Genomic DNA, 23,763 nt, shown 5'->3' on the forward strand with positions numbered 1-23,763 from the left:
ATTAAGAGAGACATAGAGAGACAGAGAGACAGAGATAGAGACAGAGAGAGACAGAGAGACAGAGAGATAGACAGAGAGAGACAATGAAAGACATAGAGAGACAGAGAGACACAGAGAGACACAGAGAGAGAGACAGAGAGAGACAGAAAGAGTCAGAAGGACAGAGAGAGACAGAGAGAGATAAAGATAGAGACAGAGAAAGACAGAGAGAGACACAGAGACAGAGACAGAGAGAGAGACAGAGAGAGACAGAGTGAGACACAGAAAGAGAGAGACAGAGAGAGACAAAGAAAGACACAGAGAGAGACATAGAGAGACAGAGAGATACATTGAGAGAGACATAGAGAGACAGAGAGAGACAGAGATAGAGACAGAGAGAGACAGAGAGAGACACAGAGAGACACAGAGAGAGACAGAGATAGACATAGACAGACAGAGACAGACAGAGATAGAGACAGAGAGAGACAGAGAGTGAGACAGAGAGAGACAGAGAGAGAGACACCGAAAGACAGAGAGAGACAGAGAGAGACAATGAAAGACACAGAGAGAGACTAAGAGAGACAGAGAGAGACAGAGAGAGACAGAGAGAGACAGAGAGAGACAAAAAAAGACACAGAGAGAGACAGAGAGAGACAGAGAGAAAGAGAGAGACAGAGAGAGTCAGAGAGAGACAGAGATAGAGACAGAGAGAGACAGAGAGAGGGACAGAGAGAGACAGAGACAGAGTGAGAAATACAGAGAGAGACAGAGTTAGAGAGAGAGACAGAGAGAGACAGAGAGAGAGACAGAGACAGAGACAGAGAGAGAGACAGAGAGAGACAGAGTGAGACACAGAAAGAGAGAGACAGAGAGAGACAAAGAAAGACACAGAGAGAGACATAGAGAGACAGAGAGATACATTGAGAGAGACATAGAGAGACAGAGAGAGACAGAGATAGAGACAGAGAGACACAGAGAGAGACAGAGATAGACATAGACAGACAGAGACAGACAGAGAGAGACAGAGAGAGACAGAGATAGAGACAGAGAATGACAGAGAGTGAGACAGAGAGAGACAGAGAGAGAGACACCGAAAGACAGAGAGAGACAGAGAGAGACAATGAAAGACACAGAGAGAGACTAAGAGAGACAGAGAGAGACAGAGAGAGACAGAGAGAGACAGAGAGAGACAAAAAAAGACACAGAGAGAGACAGAGAGCGATATAGATAGAGAAAAAGAAAGACAGAGAGAGACACAGAGAGAGAGACAGAGAGAGACAGAGAGAGACAGAGAGATACAGAGAGAGAGACAAAGAGAGACAGAGAGAGAGACAGAGTGAGACAGAGAGAGAGAGAGAGAGACAAAGAAAGACACAGAGAGAGACATAGAGAGACAGAGAGATACATTGAGAGAGACAGAGAGAGACAGAGATAGACAGAGAGAGACAGAGAGAGACACAGAGAGAGACAGAGAGACACAGAGAGACACAGAGAGACACAGAGAGAGACAGAGAGAGACACAGAGAGACACAGAGAGAGACACAGAGAGACACAGAGAGACACAGAGAGATACAGAGAGAGACAGAGAGAGACAGAGAGTGAGACAGAGAGAGACAGAGAGTGAGACAGAGAGAGACAGAGAGAGAGACACCGAAAGACAGAGAGAGACAGAGAGAGACAATGAAAGACACAGAGAGAGACATAGAGAGACAGAGAGATACATTGAGAGAGACATAGAGAGACAGAGAGAGACAGAGATAGAGACAGAGAGAGACAGAGAGAGACACAGAGAGACACAGAGTGAGACAGAGATAGACATAGTCAGACAGAGACAGACAGTGAGAGACAGAGAGAGACAGAGATAGAGACAGAGAGAGACAGAGAGTGAGACAGAGAGAGACAGAGAGAGAGACACCGAAAGACAGAGAGAGACAGAGAGAGACAATGAAAGACACAGAGAGAGACTAAGAGAGACAGAGAGAGACAGAGAGAGACAGAGAGAGACAGAGAGAGACAGAGAGATACATTGAGAGAGACATAGAGAGTCAGAGAGAGACAGAGATAGAGACAGAGAGAGACACAGAGAGACACAGAGAGACACAGAGAGAGACAGAGATAGACATAGACAGACAGAGACAGACAGAGAGAGACAGAGAGAGACAGAGATAGAGACAGAGAGAGACAGAGAGTGAGACAGAGAGAGACAGAGAGAGAGACACCGAAAGACAGAGAGAGACAGAGAGAGACAATGAAAGACAGAGAGAGAGACTAAGAGAGACAGAGAGAGACAGAGAGAGACAGAGAGAGACAGAGACAAAAAAAGACACAGAGAGAGACAGAGAGAGACAGAGAGAAAGAGAGAGACAGAGAGAGTCAGAGAGAGACAGAGATAGAGACAGAGAGAGACAGAGAGAGGGACAGAGAGAGACAGAGACAGAGTGAGAAATACAGAGAGAGACAGAGTTAGAGAGAGAGACAGAGAGAGACAGAGAGAGAGAGACAGAGACAGAGACAGAGAGAGAGACAGAGAGAGACAGAGTGAGACACAGAAAGAGAGAGACAGAGAGAGACAAAGAAAGACACAGAGAGAGACATAGAGAGACAGAGAGATACATTGAGAGAGACATAGAGAGACAGAGAGAGACAGAGATAGAGACAGAGAGACACAGAGAGAGACAGAGATAGACATAGACAGACAGAGACAGACAGAGAGAGACAGAGAGAGACAGAGATAGAGACAGAGAATGACAGAGAGTGAGACAGAGAGAGACAGAGAGAGAGACACCGAAAGACAGAGAGAGACAGAGAGAGACAATGAAAGACACAGAGAGAGACTAAGAGAGACAGAGAGAGACAGAGAGAGACAGAGAGAGACAGAGAGAGACAAAAAAAGACACAGAGAGAGACAGAGAGCGATATAGATAGAGAAAAAGAAAGACAGAGAGAGACACAGAGAGAGAGACAGAGAGAGACAGAGAGAGACAGAGAGATACAGAGAGAGAGACAAAGAGAGACAGAGAGAGAGAAAGAGTGAGACAGAGAGAGAGAGAGAGAGACAAAGAAAGACACAGAGAGAGACATAGAGAGACAGAGAGATACATTGAGAGAGACAGAGAGAGACAGAGATAGACAGAGAGAGACAGAGAGAGACACAGAGAGAGACAGAGAGACACAGAGAGACACAGAGAGACACAGAGAGAGACAGAGAGAGACACAGAGAGACACAGAGAGAGACACAGAGAGACACAGAGAGACACAGAGAGATACAGAGAGAGACAGAGAGAGACAGAGAGTGAGACAGAGAGAGACAGAGAGTGAGACAGAGAGAGACAGAGAGAGAGACACCGAAAGACAGAGAGAGACAGAGAGAGACAATGAAAGACACAGAGAGAGACATAGAGAGACAGAGAGATACATTGAGAGAGACATAGAGAGACAGAGAGAGACAGAGATAGAGACAGAGAGAGACAGAGAGAGACACAGAGAGACACAGAGAGAGACAGAGATAGACATAGTCAGACAGAGACAGACAGAGAGAGACAGAGAGAGACAGAGATAGAGACAGAGAGAGACAGAGAGTGAGACAGAGAGAGACAGAGAGAGAGACACCGAAAGACAGAGAGAGACAGAGAGAGACAATGAAAGACACAGAGAGAGACTAAGAGAGACAGAGAGAGACAGAGAGAGACAGAGAGAGACAGAGAGAGACAGAGAGATACATTGAGAGAGACATAGAGAGTCAGAGAGAGACAGAGATAGAGACAGAGAGAGACACAGAGAGACACAGAGAGACACAGAGAGAGACAGAGATAGACATAGACAGACAGAGACAGACAGAGAGATGTGAGTGTTCTCTGAATCGCCCGCGAATGAGGACACCACACACGATAGGGTTCTTCTGCAGCAAGCTTTATGCGTCTTGAGAGGAAGAGCATAAGCTTCACAACCGGAGACCCCAGGCAATCCGAGCCCCTCCCTTTTATAAGAAATTCTCCCCGCTTCGGACGTAGCAAGCCATGATTGGCTCAACACTGATCACCCCATCCCTGAGGCGGAGCTGCCCGGGGCGGGGATTTCCAGCGCAGGCGCAAACTAGGTGTTTACTAGTTGGTGCTGAGGAAATGACTCAGCACCGGAAGATTAGCGGCGCCCCACATCTCCCCCTTTTTTGTCTAATAAAACCAACTGGACACCCAGTATGAGAGGACGGGAACATTGGCCGAATCCTCTTACTCAGAGATGTAAGAACTATGTCCGCAAGCAACAACTAGGCTTGAGTGGGACCCGAAGTTGCTCCGACCTGTCCCTCTGCCATTTTTTCGAGGAGGGGAAGACTAGGGCAGGAAACCCCCACTAGACGGCATATTCCCCAGGTGGGACGGGGGGACCACCTGTGCGATGCATTGCTCTACAATCCTCTAGGGCTGCTGAAGCTCACCCGCTAAGGCGTGGGCAGCCAGCGACCAGTGGTGCAAATCAATTTTGTTTAAGCGCCGCCAACCATACCTGTGCAGATTGCCCCTGCTCCAGGGCAGCAAGCGCCTGGGATATCATGATTTTGTCTCTATTGTTTTTCTTATATAATTTGCAGATTAACCCTAAGCTAAGTGCCAGTCCAAAGCAGAGGAGGATTCCGAATAAGCCCACCCCCACCCATTCTTTAAAATAAGAGAAGGCCGATGAAATCCAGGACGCGAAGCCTTCAGTCAGGGAAAAATCAAGTCGCGTGGAGTTGATCTCTACTATAGCCATCCGAAGCTCTTGGAGAGTCTGATCAAATTCCATCGACCAATTATTTCTCAGCTGTAAGGACAAATTCTTAGAAAGGTTTGCAGCACGGGTAAAATTTTTAAATTGTATGGAGGTAATACAGAGGCCTGGCAGTTTCATTTCACATCCCAATTGGGCAATTTGCCAAAGAATGTCTATTTGTTCTTGAACCAAGTCTATACGTTGGTTCACCAATAACAGACCCCCCTGTAATTGGGAGTATGCGAAATGCCCCTTATCCATGGCTACAGTGATTGAGGCCGAGAGTTGGTTGATGGTATCGGCCGTTTGTATTGTCCCGCTCAAAGCTAACGCAGAGGCGGTAACCGAGGCAGTGATCCCCACTGCCGCTAAGGTACCAACTATAACTGCCGATACTCCAAAATCTCTTTTTTCTCTAAACAAGGCCAAAGAGCTGGGCGCCACCACCGGGACCGGAATAAATCGGGGCAAGCGCATTATCAAAGCTAAAGGAAATTTAGTAGCATTCCAGCACATCACATAATAACAGGCATTCTCACTACAATTTAACTGACTAAAATCATGTGAGCTGGTGGAATTACTAACTACCCATAAAAAAGGGGGCCAAACGCATACAGGCACCGGCCCAAAATCCTTAGTCTGTTGGAAGGCCCAGGGGGACTCATCGCCAAATGACTGTGAGCACAATACCCCCTTTCTAATACGTGCTCCTTGCACAAAGCCTATGGGGGTTAAATCTGTGCAACTGCCATTAAGGCCGCACAGCAACCACAAATCAAAAGGGTTGCCGGTGGCCCTGGGGTTATCCAGACCATTGAGTTTTGCAATATGGAATGATCCATTGGCCAGAGGGGGAGAAAAGGTAAAGTGATTCCCAATAGTCCCTGTTCTGCGAGATTGGCAACCGGACCATGGTAAGATTGACAATGTCTCTTCCTTGGTAGAGCAAAAGGGTGCCAATTTGGGTTGTTTAACAAGTTGGATAATGCTTTTAGGCCAAACTGCTATAATTGAAGTTGCATTTGCACACCAGTGGGTTCCATTAGCGGCCCATACATTGGAAATGAGTGTAGAGACCTGTGACAATAACCCAATACAGTAATTTGATGGGTTGCCGCTGATGAAACACAAGCTCCCTTTAAATATAAAGGTTCTATTATCTATTACCCGTTCAGCTTGTGGGTCCCATGGTAAATATGGTAAACCTAAGGTATCTTCGGTCACAAACAAGCGGGGGAATACTTGCGCATCATGTGTCACTGGCATTGGCAGCGGGAACGTCGACATTATTCCCCATCGGAGCTCCTCCCGTTTGGATGTCACTTGCAGGGGCAGGGTGATTCCCAATATCAGCAGGGCGATCTTCATCATCTTGGGGTATTGATCGTGTTAGTCTTTCTGGGACCCAGAATGGATTTTGTTCGTTCTGCGGGAAAACACAAACAGCTCCCCTGGATCTTATTAGAATAGGATCCGGGCCTCTCCATTTGTTGGTTAAGACATCTTTCCATTTTATTAATTCTTTGGGTCTAGTTGGTTCAGAACAATGTCGTTCTGCCGCAGTATGGCCGTGTGCGTCAAGATTTAAAAAATTGAGGGTGAATAGTGCCAATGACACAGACACCTTTGGCGTACGGGGTATAGCTTCATCAGCGCCCCCTTTTTGTTTAACAACATAAGATTTAAGGGTCCGATGTGCTCTCTCAACAATGCCTTGACCTTGTGGGTTATATGGGATACCAGTTAGATGCGTTACTCCCATTTGGCGACAAAAGCTTTGAAATTTTTGTGAAGTATAAGCTGGTCCGTTATCAGTTTTAATAAATTTAGGTTGTCCCCAAGCGCTCCAAGCCTCGAGGCAGTGTTGGATTGCATGTGTTGCCTTTTCTCCCACATGGGGAGATGCAAAAATAATGCCAGAGCAGGTATCGACGGACACATGAAGATATTGTAATTTGCCAAAGGAGGGGACATGTGTGACATCCATTTGCCATATTTGTAAAGGCTGAACGCCGCGGGGGTTGATCCCCACATGAGGGAGGGGCAGAAATTCACAGCAATTTTGGCAGCTAGTGACGATGTCACGAGCTTCTTTCCTAGTCAAGGAGAAGCGACGGCGCAACGTTTCTGCCGTTACATGAAAGCGATTGTGGAATCCTTTTGCAGCTTCCACAGAGGATGACAGGGCTGTGGCTATTAATTTGGTGGCTTTGTCTGCCAAGTCATTACCCAGGGACATGGGGCCAGGTAGGCCTGAATGAGCCCTGATATGAGTGATGAAAACTGGGAATTTTCTTTGAAGCAACACTGATTGTATTTCTTGAAAAATTTGTGCTAAAGTGCTAGAGGGTTTGATTACCCCAGCCACCTCCAGCAAGTTTACTGCATTTACTACATAACTAGAATCTGACACAATATTGAGGGGTTCAGAGAAGGTTTTTTAATACCTCCAGAACCACTAGACACTCTATTACTTGAGGTGATGCTTCTTTATATTGTTTGGAACATATTTTGCCATTGACCACAAAGGCCCCTATACCATTCTTGGAGCCATCGGTATACACCATGAGCCCTTCCTTAATTGGGTTTCTTACCGTTACCTGCGGGAACACAATTGACTGGCTCTGGGCAAAGTGTAGGATCGGGTGTTTGGGATAGTGATTGTCTATGTTTCCAGGGAAAGTTGTAACTAGTATAGCCCAGTCATTAGATGTGGCGGCCAAGGTCTGAACTTGCACAGAGGTATAAGGCACCACCAAGAGGTGGGGGCTACGCCCGAAATGGGTGATGGCTGCTTTATAGCCTCTGAGTGCAAGCTGAGCTATGGCTTCAGGATACCAATGTATTATTTTTGCTGGGGATACATTTGGGTGAACCCATAGCAGGGGCCCATTCTGCCAAAGAACGGCAGTTGGCAAATGGGCAGTTTGTAAGACACACAGACTAAAGGGTTGTGATTCTTCGATACGGAGCAACTGCGCTTGTGTCAGGGCTATTTCCACCTTTTGTAGGGCCAGATCAGCAGCTGGAGTCAATGTTCGGGGGGACGTGATGTGCGAATCTCCTTCTAAGATATTGAACAAAGATCTTAATTCCGAAGTGGGGATTTTTAAAAAGGGTCTAAGCCAGTTAATGTCCCCCAACAATTTCTGAAAATCATTTAGGGTATGGAGGTGGTCCCTTCTTATCTCTAATTTTTGAGGTATGATGTTATTTGGTGTCACCATGGTACCCAGGAACTGTCCAGTATTTGAAATTTGGACCTTTTCTACAGCTATTTGAAGTCCCCATTGACTCAAAGTTTTAAGTAAAAGGGGGTAGGCCCTTTGAAGCAGGCCAAGGTCCTTGTGGCACAGAAGGATGTCGTCCATATAATGGAGCATGACTAACGAGGGAAATTGATCCCTTACTGGAGAAAGGGCCTCCTGCACATAAAGTTGGCACATAGTAGGGCTGTTGGACATTCCTTGTGGTAGAACCTTCCATTGGTACCTTTTATCGGGTTCCATGTGATTAACAGAGGGTATGGTGAAAGCAAATCTGGGCCTATCTATTGGACATAGAGGTATAGAAAAGAAACAGTCTTTAATATCTATTATAATCAAATTCCAACCCCTGGGCAGGGCGGAGAGCACAGGAAGGCCTCTTTGCACAGGGCCAAACAAATGCATTTGTTCATTAATGGCTCTAAGGTCATGGAGCAACCTCCATTTCCCTGATCTTTTCTTAATAACAAATATGGGAGTATTCCAGGGGGAGGTAGAAGGTTCTATATGATCCAATTTTAGTTGTTCATTTACTAATTGTATTGCGGCCTCCATTTTTTCAGAGGATAGGGGCCATTGAGGGACCCACACCGGGTCCTCTGTTTTCCACGGTATAGGCCGAACCGTCCCCATGGCCCCTAGGAAAAACCCAGTCCTTGTCGGGCTATATTTCCTACTGGTGAAATAGGCTCAATTCCTCCTTGCTCTGACCGTCCTAATCCTTTGCCTGTCCTGTAGCCCATCTTTAGCATCATGTTTTTTGCCTTGTTCAAGCCTTCCCCCAACACAATTTTTTCATTGGACAGGGTTAGGCCCAAATGTTGCATAATGTCTCTCCCCCAAAGGTTTACTGGGAGCGGGAGCACATAAGGTTCAAACTTACCCTTTTGTCCCTCAGGAGCCTTCCAAGTCAAACTCATTGAGCTTATGGCAGGGCATGAATGATATCCCAGGCCTTGTAGAGAGTGGGACGATTTTGTAGTGGGCCAAGCTTTTGGCCACCAGTGCGTGGATATAATACTTTTGTCTGCCCCGGTATCAAGAATACCTTCAAACCTTTTTCCATTTACTTCGAGGCAGAGTTTGGGCCTTTCATTCAGGGATACAACAAGGTAGGCTGAATCAGTTCCTGACGACCCCATCGTTTTGGGACTGGGGCCTGGGGAGCCCTCCCAGAGGGTGTCGGGGAGGAGCAGCAATTGAGCTATCCTATCTCCTGCACTGATGGAAAACACGCCCCTGGGGCTGGAACATAAGACCTGTATTTCGGGGGAATGTAGGTGGTCAACAACCCCAGGATGGACCACTAGGCCCCGTAAGGTGAGTGATCCTCGTCCGAGGATAAGGCCCATGGTCCCAGGGGGCAAAGGTGACATTGGCTCTATAGGTACTGGTTGGATACTCATTTGGGGCATTAGTAGGAGGTCGGAGGCGGCGCGCAGGTCCACCCTTGTGGGTCTTCCTGGGTCGCTTCTTCCGCCATCCCGGAGGTTCTGACAAACCGGTTCCCATATCTTTGAGGGCCCTGGGACCGTGGGCCCAATGACCCGTTTTTTGACACATTGGGAGCAGGAACATTTAATGGAGGCAAAAGCCTTCCCTGTATATCTCGCACTGAGCGACATTGATCTGCTCTATGGTACCCTTTACCACACCTCGTGCAGAGGGTCAAGACCCCCCCCCTTCTTGTCTGGGGCTTTGCAATCTCTTTTGAAATGTCCAGGCTTACCGCAATTAAAACAGGTCCGTTCACCGGTCTTCTTTTGTGGAGGATGCTTTTGTGCTAACATGATGGCGGCCGCGAGGCCAGTATTGCTAAGTGGACCTCCAATCTCTCTACACACTCTTAGCCATTCTTGCAACCCTTTTGATTTTCTAGGAGCAATGGCATTCCTGCATTCCTGGGTGGCTTGTTCAAAAATCAGTTGCTCAATAAAGGGTCCTATCCCCTCTGGGTCCCCAAAGATTTTTCCTGCCGCCTCCATCATGCGTGCGACGAAGTCGGCAAAGGGCTCCTGGGGCCCTTGAACAATTTTTGTAAGCTGATTGGTGGTTTCTCCCTTGCGATTAAGTGACTTCCAGGCCCGTATGGCTGTGCTGGAAATCTGGGCGTACGCCCCCCAATGGTAATTAATTTGATCTGCGGCCCACGGGCCTTGGCCTGTTAAAAGGTCAAATGTCCAATCCCGCTGCTCTTGCGTAAGGGCTATTGCGTTGGCCCTGGCCTGGGACTGGGCTGCCTCATGCCACAAGGCTTTCCATTCTATGTATTGTCCCATAGTAGGCAAGGCGGCCTTAACCACCATTTGCCAATCACTAGGTGTCATGGCAGTTTGTGCCATCCTTTCAAGAATCATAATAGTAAAATTAGCATTGGGACCATATTTTCTTACGGATTCTGCAAGATCTTTTATCTGACTATAGTCTACAGGAGCGTAGATTCTCCCCCCTTCTTGTTCATAAACAGGAAACGCTAATTGTAGCTTGCGGAGGATCTTTTGGGGAAAAAAGGAAGTTGTGGATGACCGGGCCTCATAAGGTGGGGGAGCGGAGGGAATGGCGGCAGCCAACAATCTCCTATCCTTAAAGAAGACACCGGTCGCAGGCTTACTTGACTTAGGTCGCCCGCCTTCATCTGGGTGATACCTTTCTCCTTTAGATCTATCTGCTTCTTCTTCTAACTCGCCCTCTTCCTCCGAGGTCAGTTTACTATCCTCGGTTTCAGAAGAATCCGAGGTATCTCTTAGGTGGAGGGCAGCCAGTTCTCGGGTCGGATATAACCCGGGCTTGCTGCTCCCCTTCTCTCCCTTTCTATTTCTCCCGGGAGGTCCTTTTTCACTTCCCTTTTTTGCCTTTTTTACGGTTTTTGTGCGCACACCCATCCTCTCACTACGCTCGGATTCTGACATACCTTCCTGCATAGCTTCTAAAACCTTTTGCCCTTTCTTTCGCTCCTCTTCACAGGCCTCATCTTCAAGACAACTCTTAACTAGTTTCCATATGGCCTTAACTCCCAACCTGAGGTCTGAACAGGTTTCTAGATCGTTGCCTAGCTTATTCCATGACAGCAGTGTCAGAGATCCTGACACCGCATACCAGGGAGCTACTCGATCAACTTCCTCAACAAAGCGGCGAAGAACTCTATCCCCAAGCTTCAGGTCCCTTCTTTTGAGAAGTTCTTTTAATGAAGTTTGTACTGATTGAGAAGCCCCCATGATACTCTAAAGGAGACTGCAATTAAGAACTTCAATTTAACACAACCTTCTATGTTCACAAAAGAAGAGGGCTAGGAACCATACAACCAAGGCCACGAGGACGATAATTAAAGCCTCGGGCAATCCCTCCCACGGCCCAGTTAGTTGAAGGGAGTGTGAAAGGGTCAGGTAAAATTCAGGCATACCTTTCCGAGACGTAGTTCCTGCAGTTCTGGACCCTCCCCGTCACCGAGGGATCTCCGACGGTGCTCGCGATGTTCTTCTGTTCTTCGTTTTCCCGGGATTTCGGCACCAGATGTGAGTGTTCTCTGAATCGCCCGCGAATGAGGACACCACACACGATAGGGTTCTTCTGCAGCAAGCTTTATGCGTCTTGAGAGGAAGAGCATAAGCTTCACAACCGGAGACCCCAGGCAATCCGAGCCCCTCCCTTTTATAAGAAATTCTCCCCGCCTCGGACGTAGCAAGCCATGATTGGCTCAACACTGATCACCCCATCCCTGAGGCGGAGCTGCCCGGGGCGGGGATTTCCAGCGCAGGCGCAAACTAGGTGTTTACTAGTTGGTGCTGAGGAAATGACTCAGCACCGGAAGATTAGCGGCGCCCCACAGAGAGAGACAGAGAGAGACAGAGATAGAGACAGAGAGAGACAGAGAGTGAGACAGAGAGAGACAGAGAGAGAGACACCGAAAGACAGAGAGAGACAGAGAGAGACAATGAAAGACACAGAGAGAGACTAAGAGAGACAGAGAGAGACAGAGAGAGACAGAGAGAGACAAAAAAAGACACAGAGAGAGACAGAGAGAGACAGAGAGAAAGAGAGAGACAGAGAGAGTCAGAGAGAGACAGAGATAGAGACAGAGAGAGACAGAGAGAGGGACAGAGAGAGACAGAGACAGAGTGAGAAATACAGAGAGAGACAGATTTAGAGAGAGAGACAGAGAGAGACAGAGAGAGAGACAGAGAGAGAGACAGAGAGAGAGACAGAGAGAGACAGAGTGAGACACAGAGAGAGAGAGAGACAGAGATAGACAAAGAAAGACACAGAGAGAGACATATAGAGACAGAGAGATACATTAAGAGAGACAGAGAGAGACAGAGAGAGACAGAGATAGAGACAGAGAGAGACAGAGAGAGACAGAGAGAGACAGAGAGATAGACAGAGAGAGACAGAGAGAGACAATGAAAGACATAGAGAGAGACAGAGAGACACAGAGAGACACAGAGAGAGAGACAGAGAGAGACAGAAAGAGTCAGAAGGACAGAGAGAGACAGAGAGAGATAGAGATAGAGACAGAGAAAGACAGAGAGAGACACAGAGAGAGACAGAGAGAGACAGAGATAGAGACAGAGAAAGACAGAGAGAGACACAGAGAGAGAGACAGAGAGAGACAGAGAGAGACAGAGAGATAAAGAGAGAGAGACAGAGAGAAAGAGAGAGACAGAGAGAGTCAGAGAGAGACAGAGATAGAGACAGAGAGAGACAGAGAGAGGGACAGAGAGAGACAGAGACAGAGTGAGAAAGACAGAGAGAGACAGAGATAGAGAGAAAGAGACAGAGATAGACACAGAGAGAGACAGAAAGAGACAGAGAGAGACAAAGAAAGACACAGAGAGAGACATAGTGAGACAGAGAGATACATTGAGAGAGACAGAGAGAGAGAGAGAGAGACAGAGACACAGAGAGAGACAGAGAGACAGAGAGAGAGACAGAGAGATACAGAGATAGAGACAGAAGGGACAGAGAGAGACAGAGAGAGACCGACAGAGTGACAGATGGAGACAGAGAGAGACAGAGACAGATAGAGTTAGACAGAGAGAGACAGAGAGAGAGAGAGAGAGAGAGAGAGAGAGAGAGAGAGAGAGACAGAGAGAGACAGAGAGGGACAGAGTGACAGAGAGAGACAGAGAGAGACAGAGATAGAGACAGAGAGATACAGAGTGAGGGACAGAGAGAGACAGAGAGAGACAGATAGAGACAGAGAGACAGATAGAGACAGAGAGAAACAGAGAGAGACAGAGTGACAGAGAGAGACAGAGAGAGACAGAGACAGAGAAAGAGAGAGAGACAGAGAGAGACAGAGAGAGTCAGATAGACAGAGAGAGACAGAGAGAGACAGTGAGAGACAGAGAGAGACAGAGTGACAGAGAGAGACAGAGAGAGACAGAGATAGAGACAGAGAGAGACAGAGAGAGGGAAAGAGAGAGACAGAGAGAGACAGAGAGAGACAGAGAGAGACAGAGAGAGAGACAGATAGAGACAGAGAGAAACAGAGAGAGACAGAGATAGAGAAAGAGAGAGACAAAGAGAGACATAGAGAGAGAGACAGAGAGAGACAGAGAGAGACAGAGTTACAGAGAGAGACAGAGAGAGACAGAGAGAGAGACAGAGAGAGACAGAAAGAGTCAGAAGGACAGAGAGAGACAGAGATAGAGACAGAGAGAGACAGAGAGAAAGAGAGAGACAGAGAGAGTCAGAGAGAGACAGAGACAGAGTGAGAAAGACAGAGAGATACAGAGATAGAGAGAGAGACAGAGAGAGACACACAGAGAGACAGAGAGAGACAGAGAAAGACAAAGAAAGACACAGAGAGAGACATAGAGAGAGAGATACATTGAGAGAGACAGAGAGAGACAGAGAGAGACAGAGAGAGAGATAGAGAGAGACACAGAGAGAGACAGAGAGAGACAGAGAGACAGAGAGAGACAAAGAAAGACACAGAGAGAGACAGAGAGAGACAGAGAGACAGAGAGAGACAGAGAGAGACAGATAGACAGAGAGAGACAGAGAGAGACAGAGAGAGACAGAGTGACAGAGAGAGACATAGAGAGAAAGAGATAGAGACAGAGAGAAGGAAAGAAAGAGACACACAGAGAGATAGAGACAGAGAGAAACAGAGAGAGACAGAGATAGAGAAAGAGAGAGACAGAGAGAGACATAGAGAGAGTTACAGAGAGAGACAAAGAGAGACAGAGAGAGACAAAGAAAGACACAGAGAGAGACAAAGAGAGACAGAGAGATACAGAGAGAGACAAAGAGAGAGACAGAGAGAGACATAAAGAGAGAGACAGAGAGAGACAGGGAGAAACAGAGAGAGACAATGAAAGACACAGAGAGAGACAGAGAGGGACAGAGAGAGACAGAGAGAGGCAGAGTGACAGAGAGAGACAGAGAGAGACAGAGATAGAGACAGAGAGAGACAGAGAGAGGGAAAGAGAGAGACAGAGAGAGAGAGACAGAGAGAGACAGAGAGAGAGACAGATAGAGACAGAGAGAAATAGAGAGAGACAGAGATAGAGAAAGAGAGAGACAGAGAGAGACATAGAGAGAGAGACAGAGAGAGACTTTCCACTTTTTCAGGTTTTCTTGCCATATTCCGGTTCCTTCAGTGTGAGTTTTTAATTTTCTAATTCTTTCAGGGTTTTTTGCCATATTCTGGGTCCTACAGCGTGTATTTTTAATTTTCCAAGTTTTTCAGGGTTACTCAGCATATTTTGGGTCCTACAGTGTGATTTTTTTCATTTTCCACCTTTTTCAGGTTTTCTTGCCAATTTCGGGGTACTTCAGTGTGAGTTTTTAATATTCCACTTTTTACAGGGTTAATCGCCATATTCTGCATCCTACAGTGTGATTTTTAAATTTTCCACGATTCTCAGGGTTTCTCGCCATATTCAGGTCCTACAGTTTGATTTTTTAATTTTAAACGTTTTTAAGTTTTTTTCGTCATGTTCTGGGTCCTACAGTTTGATATTCTCATTATCCAACTTTTTCAGATTTTCTCAGCATATTCTGGGTCCTACATTGTGAATTTTTAATTTTCCACGTTTTTCAAGGTTTCTTGCCATATTCTGGTCCTATAGTGTGATTTTCTCATTTTCCTCCTTTTTCAGTGTTTCTCGCCATATTCTGGGTCCTACAGTGTGAATATTTAATTTTCCATGTTTTTCATGTTTTCTCGCCATATTCTGGGTCCTTCAGTTTGTGTTTTTAATTTTCCTCGTTTTTCAGGTTTTCTCACCATATTCCCGGACCTTCAGTGTGAATTTTTAATTTTCCATGTTTTTCAGGTTTTTTCGTCATATTCTGGGTCCTAGAGTGTGATTTTCTCATTTCCACGTTTTTTAGGATTTCTCCCCATATTCGGGGTCCTTCAGTGTGAGTTTTTGATTTCCTACTTTTTCAGGGTTTCTCAATATATTCTGGTTCCTACAGCATGTATTTTATTTTTCCAAGTTTTTCAAGGGTTTCTAGGCATATTCTGGGTCCTACAGTGTGAACATTTAATTTTCCATGATTATCAGGGTTTCTCAGCATATTCTGGGTCCTGCAGTGTGATTTTCTCATTTTTCACCTTTTTCAAGTTTTTTCGCTATTCTGGGTTCTACATGTGATTTTCTCATTTTCCACCTTTTTCAGGTTTTCTCGCTATATTCCGGGTCCTTCAGTGTGAATTTTTAATTTTCCACGTTTTTCAGGGTTTCTCGGCATATTCTGTTTCCTGCAGTGTGATTTTCTCATTTTCCAAGTTTTTCAGGTTTTTTCGTAATTCTGGGTCTTACAGTGTGATTTTCTCATTTTTCACCTTTTGCAGGGTTTCTTGCCATATTCTGGGTCCAACAGAGTGTATTTTTAATTTTCCACGTTTTTCCGGTTTCTCACCATATTCTGGGTCCAACAGCGCGTATTTTTAATTTTCCACGTTTTTCAGGGTTTCTCGGCATATTCTGGGTCCTAAAGTGTGATTTTCTCATTTTCGAAGTTTTTCAAGTTTTTTCTCAATTCTGGGTCCTACAGTCATTTATTCTCATTTTCCACCTTTTTCAGGTTTTCTCGCCATATTCGGGGTCTTTCAGTGTGAATTTTTAGTTTTTTACTTTTTTCAGGTTTTCTTGCCATATTCTGGGTCATTCAGTGTGAGTTTTTAATTTTCCACGTTTTTTCAGGTTTTTTCGTCATATTCTGGGTACTACAGTGTGATTTTTCTCATTTTCTCGTTTTTCAGGTTTTCTTGCCATATTCCAGGTCCTTCAGGGTGAATTTTTAATTTTCCATGTTTTTCAGTATTTCTCGCCATATTCTGGGTAATACAGTGTGAATTTTTAATTTTCATGTTTTTCAGGGTTACTCAGCATATTCTAGGTCCTGCAGTATGATTTTCTCATTTTCCACGTTTTATAAATTTTTTCGTAATTCTGGGTCCTACAGTGTGATTTTCTCATTTTCTACGTTTTTCATGTTTTTTCGCAATTCTGTGTCCTACAGTGTGATTATTCTCTATTTCCACCTTTTTCAGGTATTCTTGCCATATTCAGGGTCCTTCCGTGTAAGTTTTTAATTTTCTACTTTTTTCAGGGTTTCCTGTCATAATCTGGCTCCTTCAAAGCATATTTTTATTTTTCCTCGTTTTTCTGGGTTTCTCAGCATATTCTGGGTCCTACAGTGTATTTTTCTCATTTTTAAACATTTTCAGATTTTCTCACCATATTCGGGGTCCTACAGTGTGAATTTTTAATTTTAATCGTTTTTAAGTTTTTTTCATCATATTCTGGGTCCTACAGTTGATTTTGTCATTAACCACCTTTTTCATGTTTTCTCACCATATTCGTGGTCCTTCAGTGTGAGTTTTTAGTTTTTTAGTTTTTTCATGGTTTGTTGCCATATTCAGGGTCCTACAGCGTGTATGTTTAATTTTGCACATTTTTCAGGGTTTCTCGGCATATTCTGGGTCCTACAGTGTGATTTTCTCATTTTCGACGTTTTTCAATTTTTTTTCGCAATTCTGGGTCCTATAGTGTGATTTTCTCATTTTCCACCTTTTTCAGGTTTTCTCGACATATTCAGGGTCCTTCAGTGTGAGATTTAAATTTTTTACTTTTTTCAGTGTTTCTCGCCATATTCTGCATCCTACAGTGTGAATTTTAAATTTTTCACGTTTTTCAGGTTTTCTTGCCATGTTCTGTGTCCTACAGTATGAATTTTTAATTTTAAACCTTTTTAAGTTTTTTTCGTCATATTCTGGGTCCTTCAGTGTGATTTTCTCATTTTCCAACTTTTTCAGGTCTTCTCGGCATATTCTGAGTCCTACAGTGTGAATTTTCGATTTTCCACGTTTTTCAAGTTTTCTTGCCATATTCTGTTCCTAGAGTGTGAATTTTTAATTTTCCACTTTTTTCAGTGTTTCTCTCCCTATCCTGGGTTCTACTTTGTGAATATTTAATTTTCCATGTTTTTCAGGTTTGCTCGCCATATTCTGGGTCCTTCAGTGTGAGTTTCTAATTTTCCTCGTTTTTCAGGTTTTCTCGCCATATTCAAGGTCATACAGTGTGATTTTCTCATTTCCACGTTTTTCTTATTTTCTTGCCATATTCCAGGTTCTTCAGTGTGAATTTTTAATTTTCCACGTTTTTCAAGGTTTCTTGCCATATTCTGGTCCTTTAGAGTGAATTTTTAATTTTCAAGATTTTACAGTTTCTCAAAATATTCTGTGTCCTCCAGTGTGAATATTTAATTTTCTAGGTTTTACAGGTTTTCTTGCCATATTCTGGGTCCTTCAGTGTGAGATTTTAATATTCCTCATTTTTCAGTTTTGCTCGCTATATCCGGGTCCTTGAGTGTGAATTTTTATTTTTCCACATTTTTCAGGTTTCTTCGTCATAATCTGGTTCTACAGTGTGATTTTTTTCATTTCCATGTTTTTCAGGTTTTCTCGCCATATTTGGGGTCCTTCAGTGTGAGTTTTTTAATTTCTAGTTTTTAAGGTTTTCTTGCCATATTCTGGGTACTACAGTGTGAATTTTAAATTTTCCACGTTTTTAAGTTATTTCGTCATATTCTGATTATTACAGTGTGATTTTCTCGTTTTTTTCCTTTTTCAGTGTTTCTCGCCATATTCAGGGTCCTATAGTGTGAATATTTAATTTTCAATGTTTTTCAGGTTTTCTCAGCATATTCTGGCTCCTGCAGTGTTATTTTCTCGTTTTCAACCTTTTTCAGGTTTTCTCACAATTCTGGGTCCTACATGTGATTTTCTCATTTTCCACCTTTTTCAGGTTATCTCGCCATAATCTAGGTCCTACAGTGTGAGTTTTTAATTTTCCTCGTTTTTTCAGGTTTTCTCGCCATATTCTGATTCCTTCAGTGTGAATTTTTAATTTTCCACGTTTTCCAGGTTTTTTCATCATATTCTGGGTCCTACAGTGTGATATTCTCGTTTCCAAGTTTTTCAGGATTTCTTGCCATATTCCAGGTCCTGCAGTGTGAATTTTTAATTTTCCACGTTTTTCAGTATTTCTCCCCATATTTTGGGTAATACAGTGTGAATTTTTAATTTTCCTCGTTTTTCAGGTTTTCTCGCCAAATTCCGGGTCCTTCAGTGTGAATTTTTAATTTTCCACGATTTTCAGGGATTCTCAGCATATTCTGGGTCCTGCAGTGTGATTTTCTCATTTTCCACCTTTTTCATGTTTTCTAGCCATATCCTCGTCCATCAGTGTGAGTTTATAGTTATCTACTTTTTTCAGGGTTGCTGGCCGTATTCTGGGTAATACAGTGTGAATTTTTATTGTCCAATTTTTTTCAAGGTTTCTCGCCATAATGTGGGTCTGACAGTGTGAATTTTTAATTTTCACGTTTTTCACGGTTTCTTGGCATATTTTGGGTCCTGAAGAGTGATTTTCTCATTTTCCACGTTTTTAAAGTTTTTTCGTAATTCTGGGTCCTACAGTGTGATTTTCTCATTTTCCACCTTTTTCAGGTTTTCTTGCCATATTCCGGGTCCTTCAGTGTGAGTTTTTAATTTTCTAATTCTTTCAGGGTTTCTTGCCATATTCTGGGTCCTACAGCGTGTATTTTTAATTTTCCACGTTTTTCAGGGTTACTCGGCCTATTCTGGGTCCTACAGTGTGATTTTCTCATTTTTGACATTTTTCAAGTTTTTTGTTTTGCAATTCTGGTCCTACAGTGTGATTTTCTCATTTTCCACCTTTTTCAGGTTTTCTCGCCATATTCCGGGTCCATCAGTGTGAGTTTATAGTTATCTACTTTTTTCAGGGTTGATTGCCATATTCTGGGTAATACAGTGAGAATTTTCATTGTCCAATTTTTTCATGGTTTCTCGCCATAATCTGGTTCCCCCAGCGTATATTTTTAATTTTCCACGTTTTCAGGGTTTCTCGGCATATTCTGGGTCCTACAGTGTGATTTTCTCATTTTTGATATTTTTCAAGTTTTTTGTTTTGCAATTCTGGTCCTACAGTGTGATTTTCTCATTTTCCACCTTTTTCAGGTTTTCTCGCCATATTCCGGGTCCTTCAGTGTGAGTTTTTAATTTTCTAATTCTTTCAGGGTTTCTTGCCATATTCTGGGTCCTACAGCGTGTATTTTTAATTTTCCACGTTTTTCAGGGTTACTCGGCCTATTCTGGGTCCTACAGTGTGATTTTCTCATTTTTGACATTTTTCAAGTTTTTTGTTTCGCAATTCTGGATCCTACAGTGTGATTTTCTCATTTTCCACCTTTTTCAGGTTTTCTTGCCATTTTCGGGGTACTTCAGTGTGAGTTTTTAATATTCTACTTTTTACAGGGTTAATCGCCATATTCTGTTTCCTACAGTGTGATTTTTAAATTTTCCACGTTTCTCTGGGTTTCTCGCCATATTCTGGTCCTACAGTGTGAATTTTTAATTTTAAACGTTTTTAAGTTTTTTTTCGTCATGTTCTGTGTCCTACACTGTGAAATGCTCATTATCCAACTTTTTCAGGTTTTCTCAGCATATTCTGGGTCCTTCAGTGTGAATATTTAATTTTCCATGTTTTTCATGTTTTCTCGCCATATTCCGGGTCCTTCAGTTTGTGTTTTTAATTTTCCTCGTTTTTCAGGTTTTCTTGCCATATTCCCGGTCCTTCAGTGTGAATTTTTAATTTTCCTGGTTTTTCAGATTTTTTCGTCATATTCTTGGTCCTAGAGTGTGATTTTCTCATTTCCACGTTTTTCAGGATTTCTCCCCGTATTTGGGGTCCTTCAGTGTGAGTTTTTGATTTTCTACTTTTTCAGGGTTTCTCAATATATTCTGGTTCCTACAGCGTGTATTTTATTTTTCCACGTTTTTCAAGGGTTTCTCCGCATATTCTGGGTCCTACAGTGTGATTTTTTTTTTATTTTCGACGGTTTTCAAGTTTTTTCGCAATTCTGGGTCCTACAGTGTGATTTTCTCATTTTCCACCTTTTTTCAGGTTTTCTCGCCATATTCGGGGTCCTTCAGTGTGAGTTTCTAATTTCCTAGTTTTTCAAGTTTTTTCGTAATTCTAGGACCTACAGTGTGGTTTTCTCATTTTCCACCTTTTTCAGGTTTTTTTCGCCATATTTGGGGTCCTTCAGTGTGAGCTTTTAATTTTCTACATTTTTCAGGGTTTTTCGCCATATTCTGGGTCCTTCAGTGTGAATTTTTAATGTTCCTTGTTTTTCTGGTTTTCTTGCCATATTCCAGGTCCTTCAGTGTGAATTTTTACTTTTCCACGTTTTTTAGTATTTCTTGCCATATTCTGGGAAATACAGTGTGAATTTTTAATTTTCATGTATTCAGTGTTTCTAGGCATATTCTGGGTCCTCCACTGTGATTTTCTCATTTTCGACGTTTTTCAAGTTTTTTCGTTAATCACTGTGATTTCTCATTTTCCACCTTTCAGGGTTCCTCGCCATATTTTGGGTCCTTCAGTGTGAGTTTTTAATTTTCTAATTTTTTCAGGTTTTCTTGCCATATTCTGGGTCCTATTGTGTATATTTTTAATTTTCCACGTTTTTCAGGGTTTCGTGGCATATTCTTGGTTCTACACTGTGATTATCTCATTTTCCACCTTTTTCAGGTTTTCTCTCCATATTCGGCGTCCTTCAGTGGGAGTTTTTAATTTTCTACTTTTTTCAGGGTTTCTCGCCATATTCTGGGTCCTACAGTGTGATTTTCTCATTTAGGACTTTTTACAAATTTTTTCGCAATTCTGGGTCCTACAGTGTGATTATTATCATTTTTAAACTTTTTCAGGTTTTCTCGCCATATTCGATATCCTTCAGTGTGAGGTTTTAATTTTCCTCGTTTTTCAGGTTTTCTCGACATATTCTGGGTCCTTCAGTGTGAATTTTTAATTTTCACGTTTTTCAGGGTTTCTCGACATATTCCGGGTCCTTCAGTGTGAATTTTTTATTTTCCACGTTTTTCAGGTTTTTTCGTTATATTCTGGGTCTTACAGTGTGATTTTCTCATTTCCATGTTTTTCAGGTTTTCTAGCCATATTCCACGTCCTTCAGTGTGAATTTTTAATTTTCCAGGTTTTTCAGTATTTCTTGCCATATTCTGGGTAATACAGTGTGATTTTCTCATTTTCCACTTTTTTCAGGTTTAATCGCAATATTTGGGGTCCTTCAGTGTGAGTTTTTAATTTTCCTCGTTTTTCAGGTTATCTCTACATATTCTGGGTCCTTCAGTGTGAATTTTTAATTTTCTACTTTTTTCAGGTTTTTTCGTCATATTCTGGGACCTACAGTGTGATTTTCTCATTTCCACGTTTTTCAGGTTTTCTTGCCATATTCCAGGTCCTTCAGTGTGAATTTTTAATTTTCACGTTTTTCAGTATTTCTTTCCATATTTTGCATAATACAGTTGTGAATTTTTAATTTTCCACTTTTTTCATGGTTTCTCGCCATATTCTTTGTCCGACAGTGTGAATCGTTAATTTTCACGTTATTCAGGATTTCTAGGCATATTCTGTGTCCTGCAGCGTGCATTTTTAATTTTCCATGTTTTCAGGGTTTTTCGTCATATTCTGGGTCCTACAGTGTGATTTTTCTCAATTACGATATTTTTCAGGTTTTTCCCAATTCTGGGTTCTACAGAGTGATTTTCTCATTTTCCACCTTTTTCAGGATTTCTCGCCATATTAGGGGTCCTTCAGTGTGAGTTTGTAATTTTCTACTTTCTTCAGGGTTTCTAGCCATATTCTGGGTCCTACAGCGTGTATTTTTAATTTTCCACGTTTTTCAGTATTTCTCGCCATATTCTGTGTCCAACAGTGTGAATTTTTAATTTTCACGTTTTTTACAAATTTTTTCGCAATTCTGGGTCCTACAGTGTGATTATTATCATTTTTAAACTTTTTCAGGTTTTCTCGCCATATTTGATATCCTTCAGTGTGAGGTTTTAATTTTCCTCGTTTTTCAGGTTTTCTCGACATATTCTGGGTCCTTCAGTGTGAATTTTTAATTTTCACGTTTTTCAGGGTTTCTCGACATATTCCGGGTCCTTCAGTGTGAATTTTTTATTTTCCACGTTTTTCAGGTTTTTTCGTTATATTCTGGGTCTTACAGTGTGATTTTCTCATTTCCATGTTTTTCAGGTTTTCTAGCCATATTCCACGTCCTTCAGTGTGAATTTTTAATTTTCCAGGTTTTTCAGTATTTCTTGCCATATTCTGGGTAATACAGTGTGATTTTCTCATTTTCCACTTTTTTCAGGTTTAATCGCAATATTTGGGGTCCTTCAGTGTGAGTTTTTAATTTTGTACTTTTTCAGGGTTTCTGGCCATATTCTGGGTCCTATAGTGTGTGTTTTTAATTTTCCACGTTTTTCATGGTTTCTCGGCATATTCTGGGTCCTACAGTGTGATTTTCTCATTTTCGATATTTTTCATGTTTTTTCCCAATTCTGGGTCCTACAGTGTGATTATTCTCATTTTCCACCTTTCAGGTTTTCTCGCCATATTCGGGGTCTTTCAGTGTGAATTTTTAATTTTCTACTTTTTTCAGGTTATCTCGCCATATTCTGGGTCCTTCAGTGTGAGTTTTTATTTTTTCTGGTTTTGTAGCCATATTCCGGGTCCTTCAGTGTGAATTTTTAATTTTCCATGTTTTTCAGGTGTTTTCATCATATTCTGGGTCCTACAGTGTGATTTTCTCATTTCCAAGTTTTTCAGGTTTTTGTGCCATATTCCAGGTCCTTCAGTGTAAATTTTTAATTTTCCACATTTTTCAGTGTTTCTCCCCATATTCTGGGTAACACAGTGTGAATTTTTAATTTTCCACTTTTTTCATGGTTTCTCTTCATGTTCTAGGTCTGACCTTGTGAATTTTTACTTTTCACGTTTTTCAGGGTTTTCTCGCATATTCTGGGTCTTACAGTATGTTTTTCTCATTTTCCCCCCTTTTCAAGTTATTTTCGCAATTTTGGGTCCTACAGTGGGAATTTCTGTTTTTCCACTTTTTCAGGGTTTCTTGCCATATTCTATGTCCTTAAGTGGGAATTTTTAATTTTCCACTTTTTTCAGGGTTTTTCATCATATTCCAAGTCCTTCAGTGTGAGTTTTTAATTTTCCACGTTTTTCAGGGTTTCTCAACATATTTTGGGTCCTACAGTGTGAATTTTTAATTTTCTACCTTTTTCAAGATTTCTCGCCATATTCTATGTCCTTCCACATTTTTCAGGTTTTCTGGCCATATTCCAGGTCTTTCTGAGTGAGTTGATAATTTTCCACATTTTTAAGGTTTTCTCCCTATATTCCAAATC

At 42.7% G+C, this 23,763-nt stretch overlaps 1 protein-coding gene across 1 annotated transcript; it reads right to left on the bottom strand.

Moving 5' to 3' along the window:
• Positions 1-4,037: 4,037 nt before the first annotated feature.
• LOC146999666 (uncharacterized) lies at positions 4,038-11,524 on the bottom strand. The gene is made up of 2 exons (XM_085834464.1): positions 11,398-11,524; positions 4,038-6,157 (listed from the first exon to the last, which is right to left on the bottom strand). Exon 2 carries the CDS (start codon positions 6,100-6,102, stop codon positions 4,456-4,458), a length of 1,647 nt encoding a protein of 548 aa, XP_085690590.1. The 5' UTR covers positions 6,103-6,157; positions 11,398-11,524; the 3' UTR covers positions 4,038-4,455.
• Positions 11,525-23,763: the final 12,239 nt, after the last annotated feature.

The sequence above is a fragment of the Mus caroli genome, unplaced genomic scaffold (genome assembly GCF_978045245.1).
Source record: "Mus caroli unplaced genomic scaffold, Mus_caroli_1 scaffold_77, whole genome shotgun sequence".
Classification (NCBI taxonomy): Eukaryota; Metazoa; Chordata; class Mammalia; order Rodentia; family Muridae; genus Mus; species Mus caroli.

Coding starts and splice junctions, on each gene's coding strand:
- LOC146999666 (XM_085834464.1), bottom strand. CDS start 6,102: ATGATGAAGATCGCCCTGCTGATATTGGGAATCACCCTGCCCCTGCAA.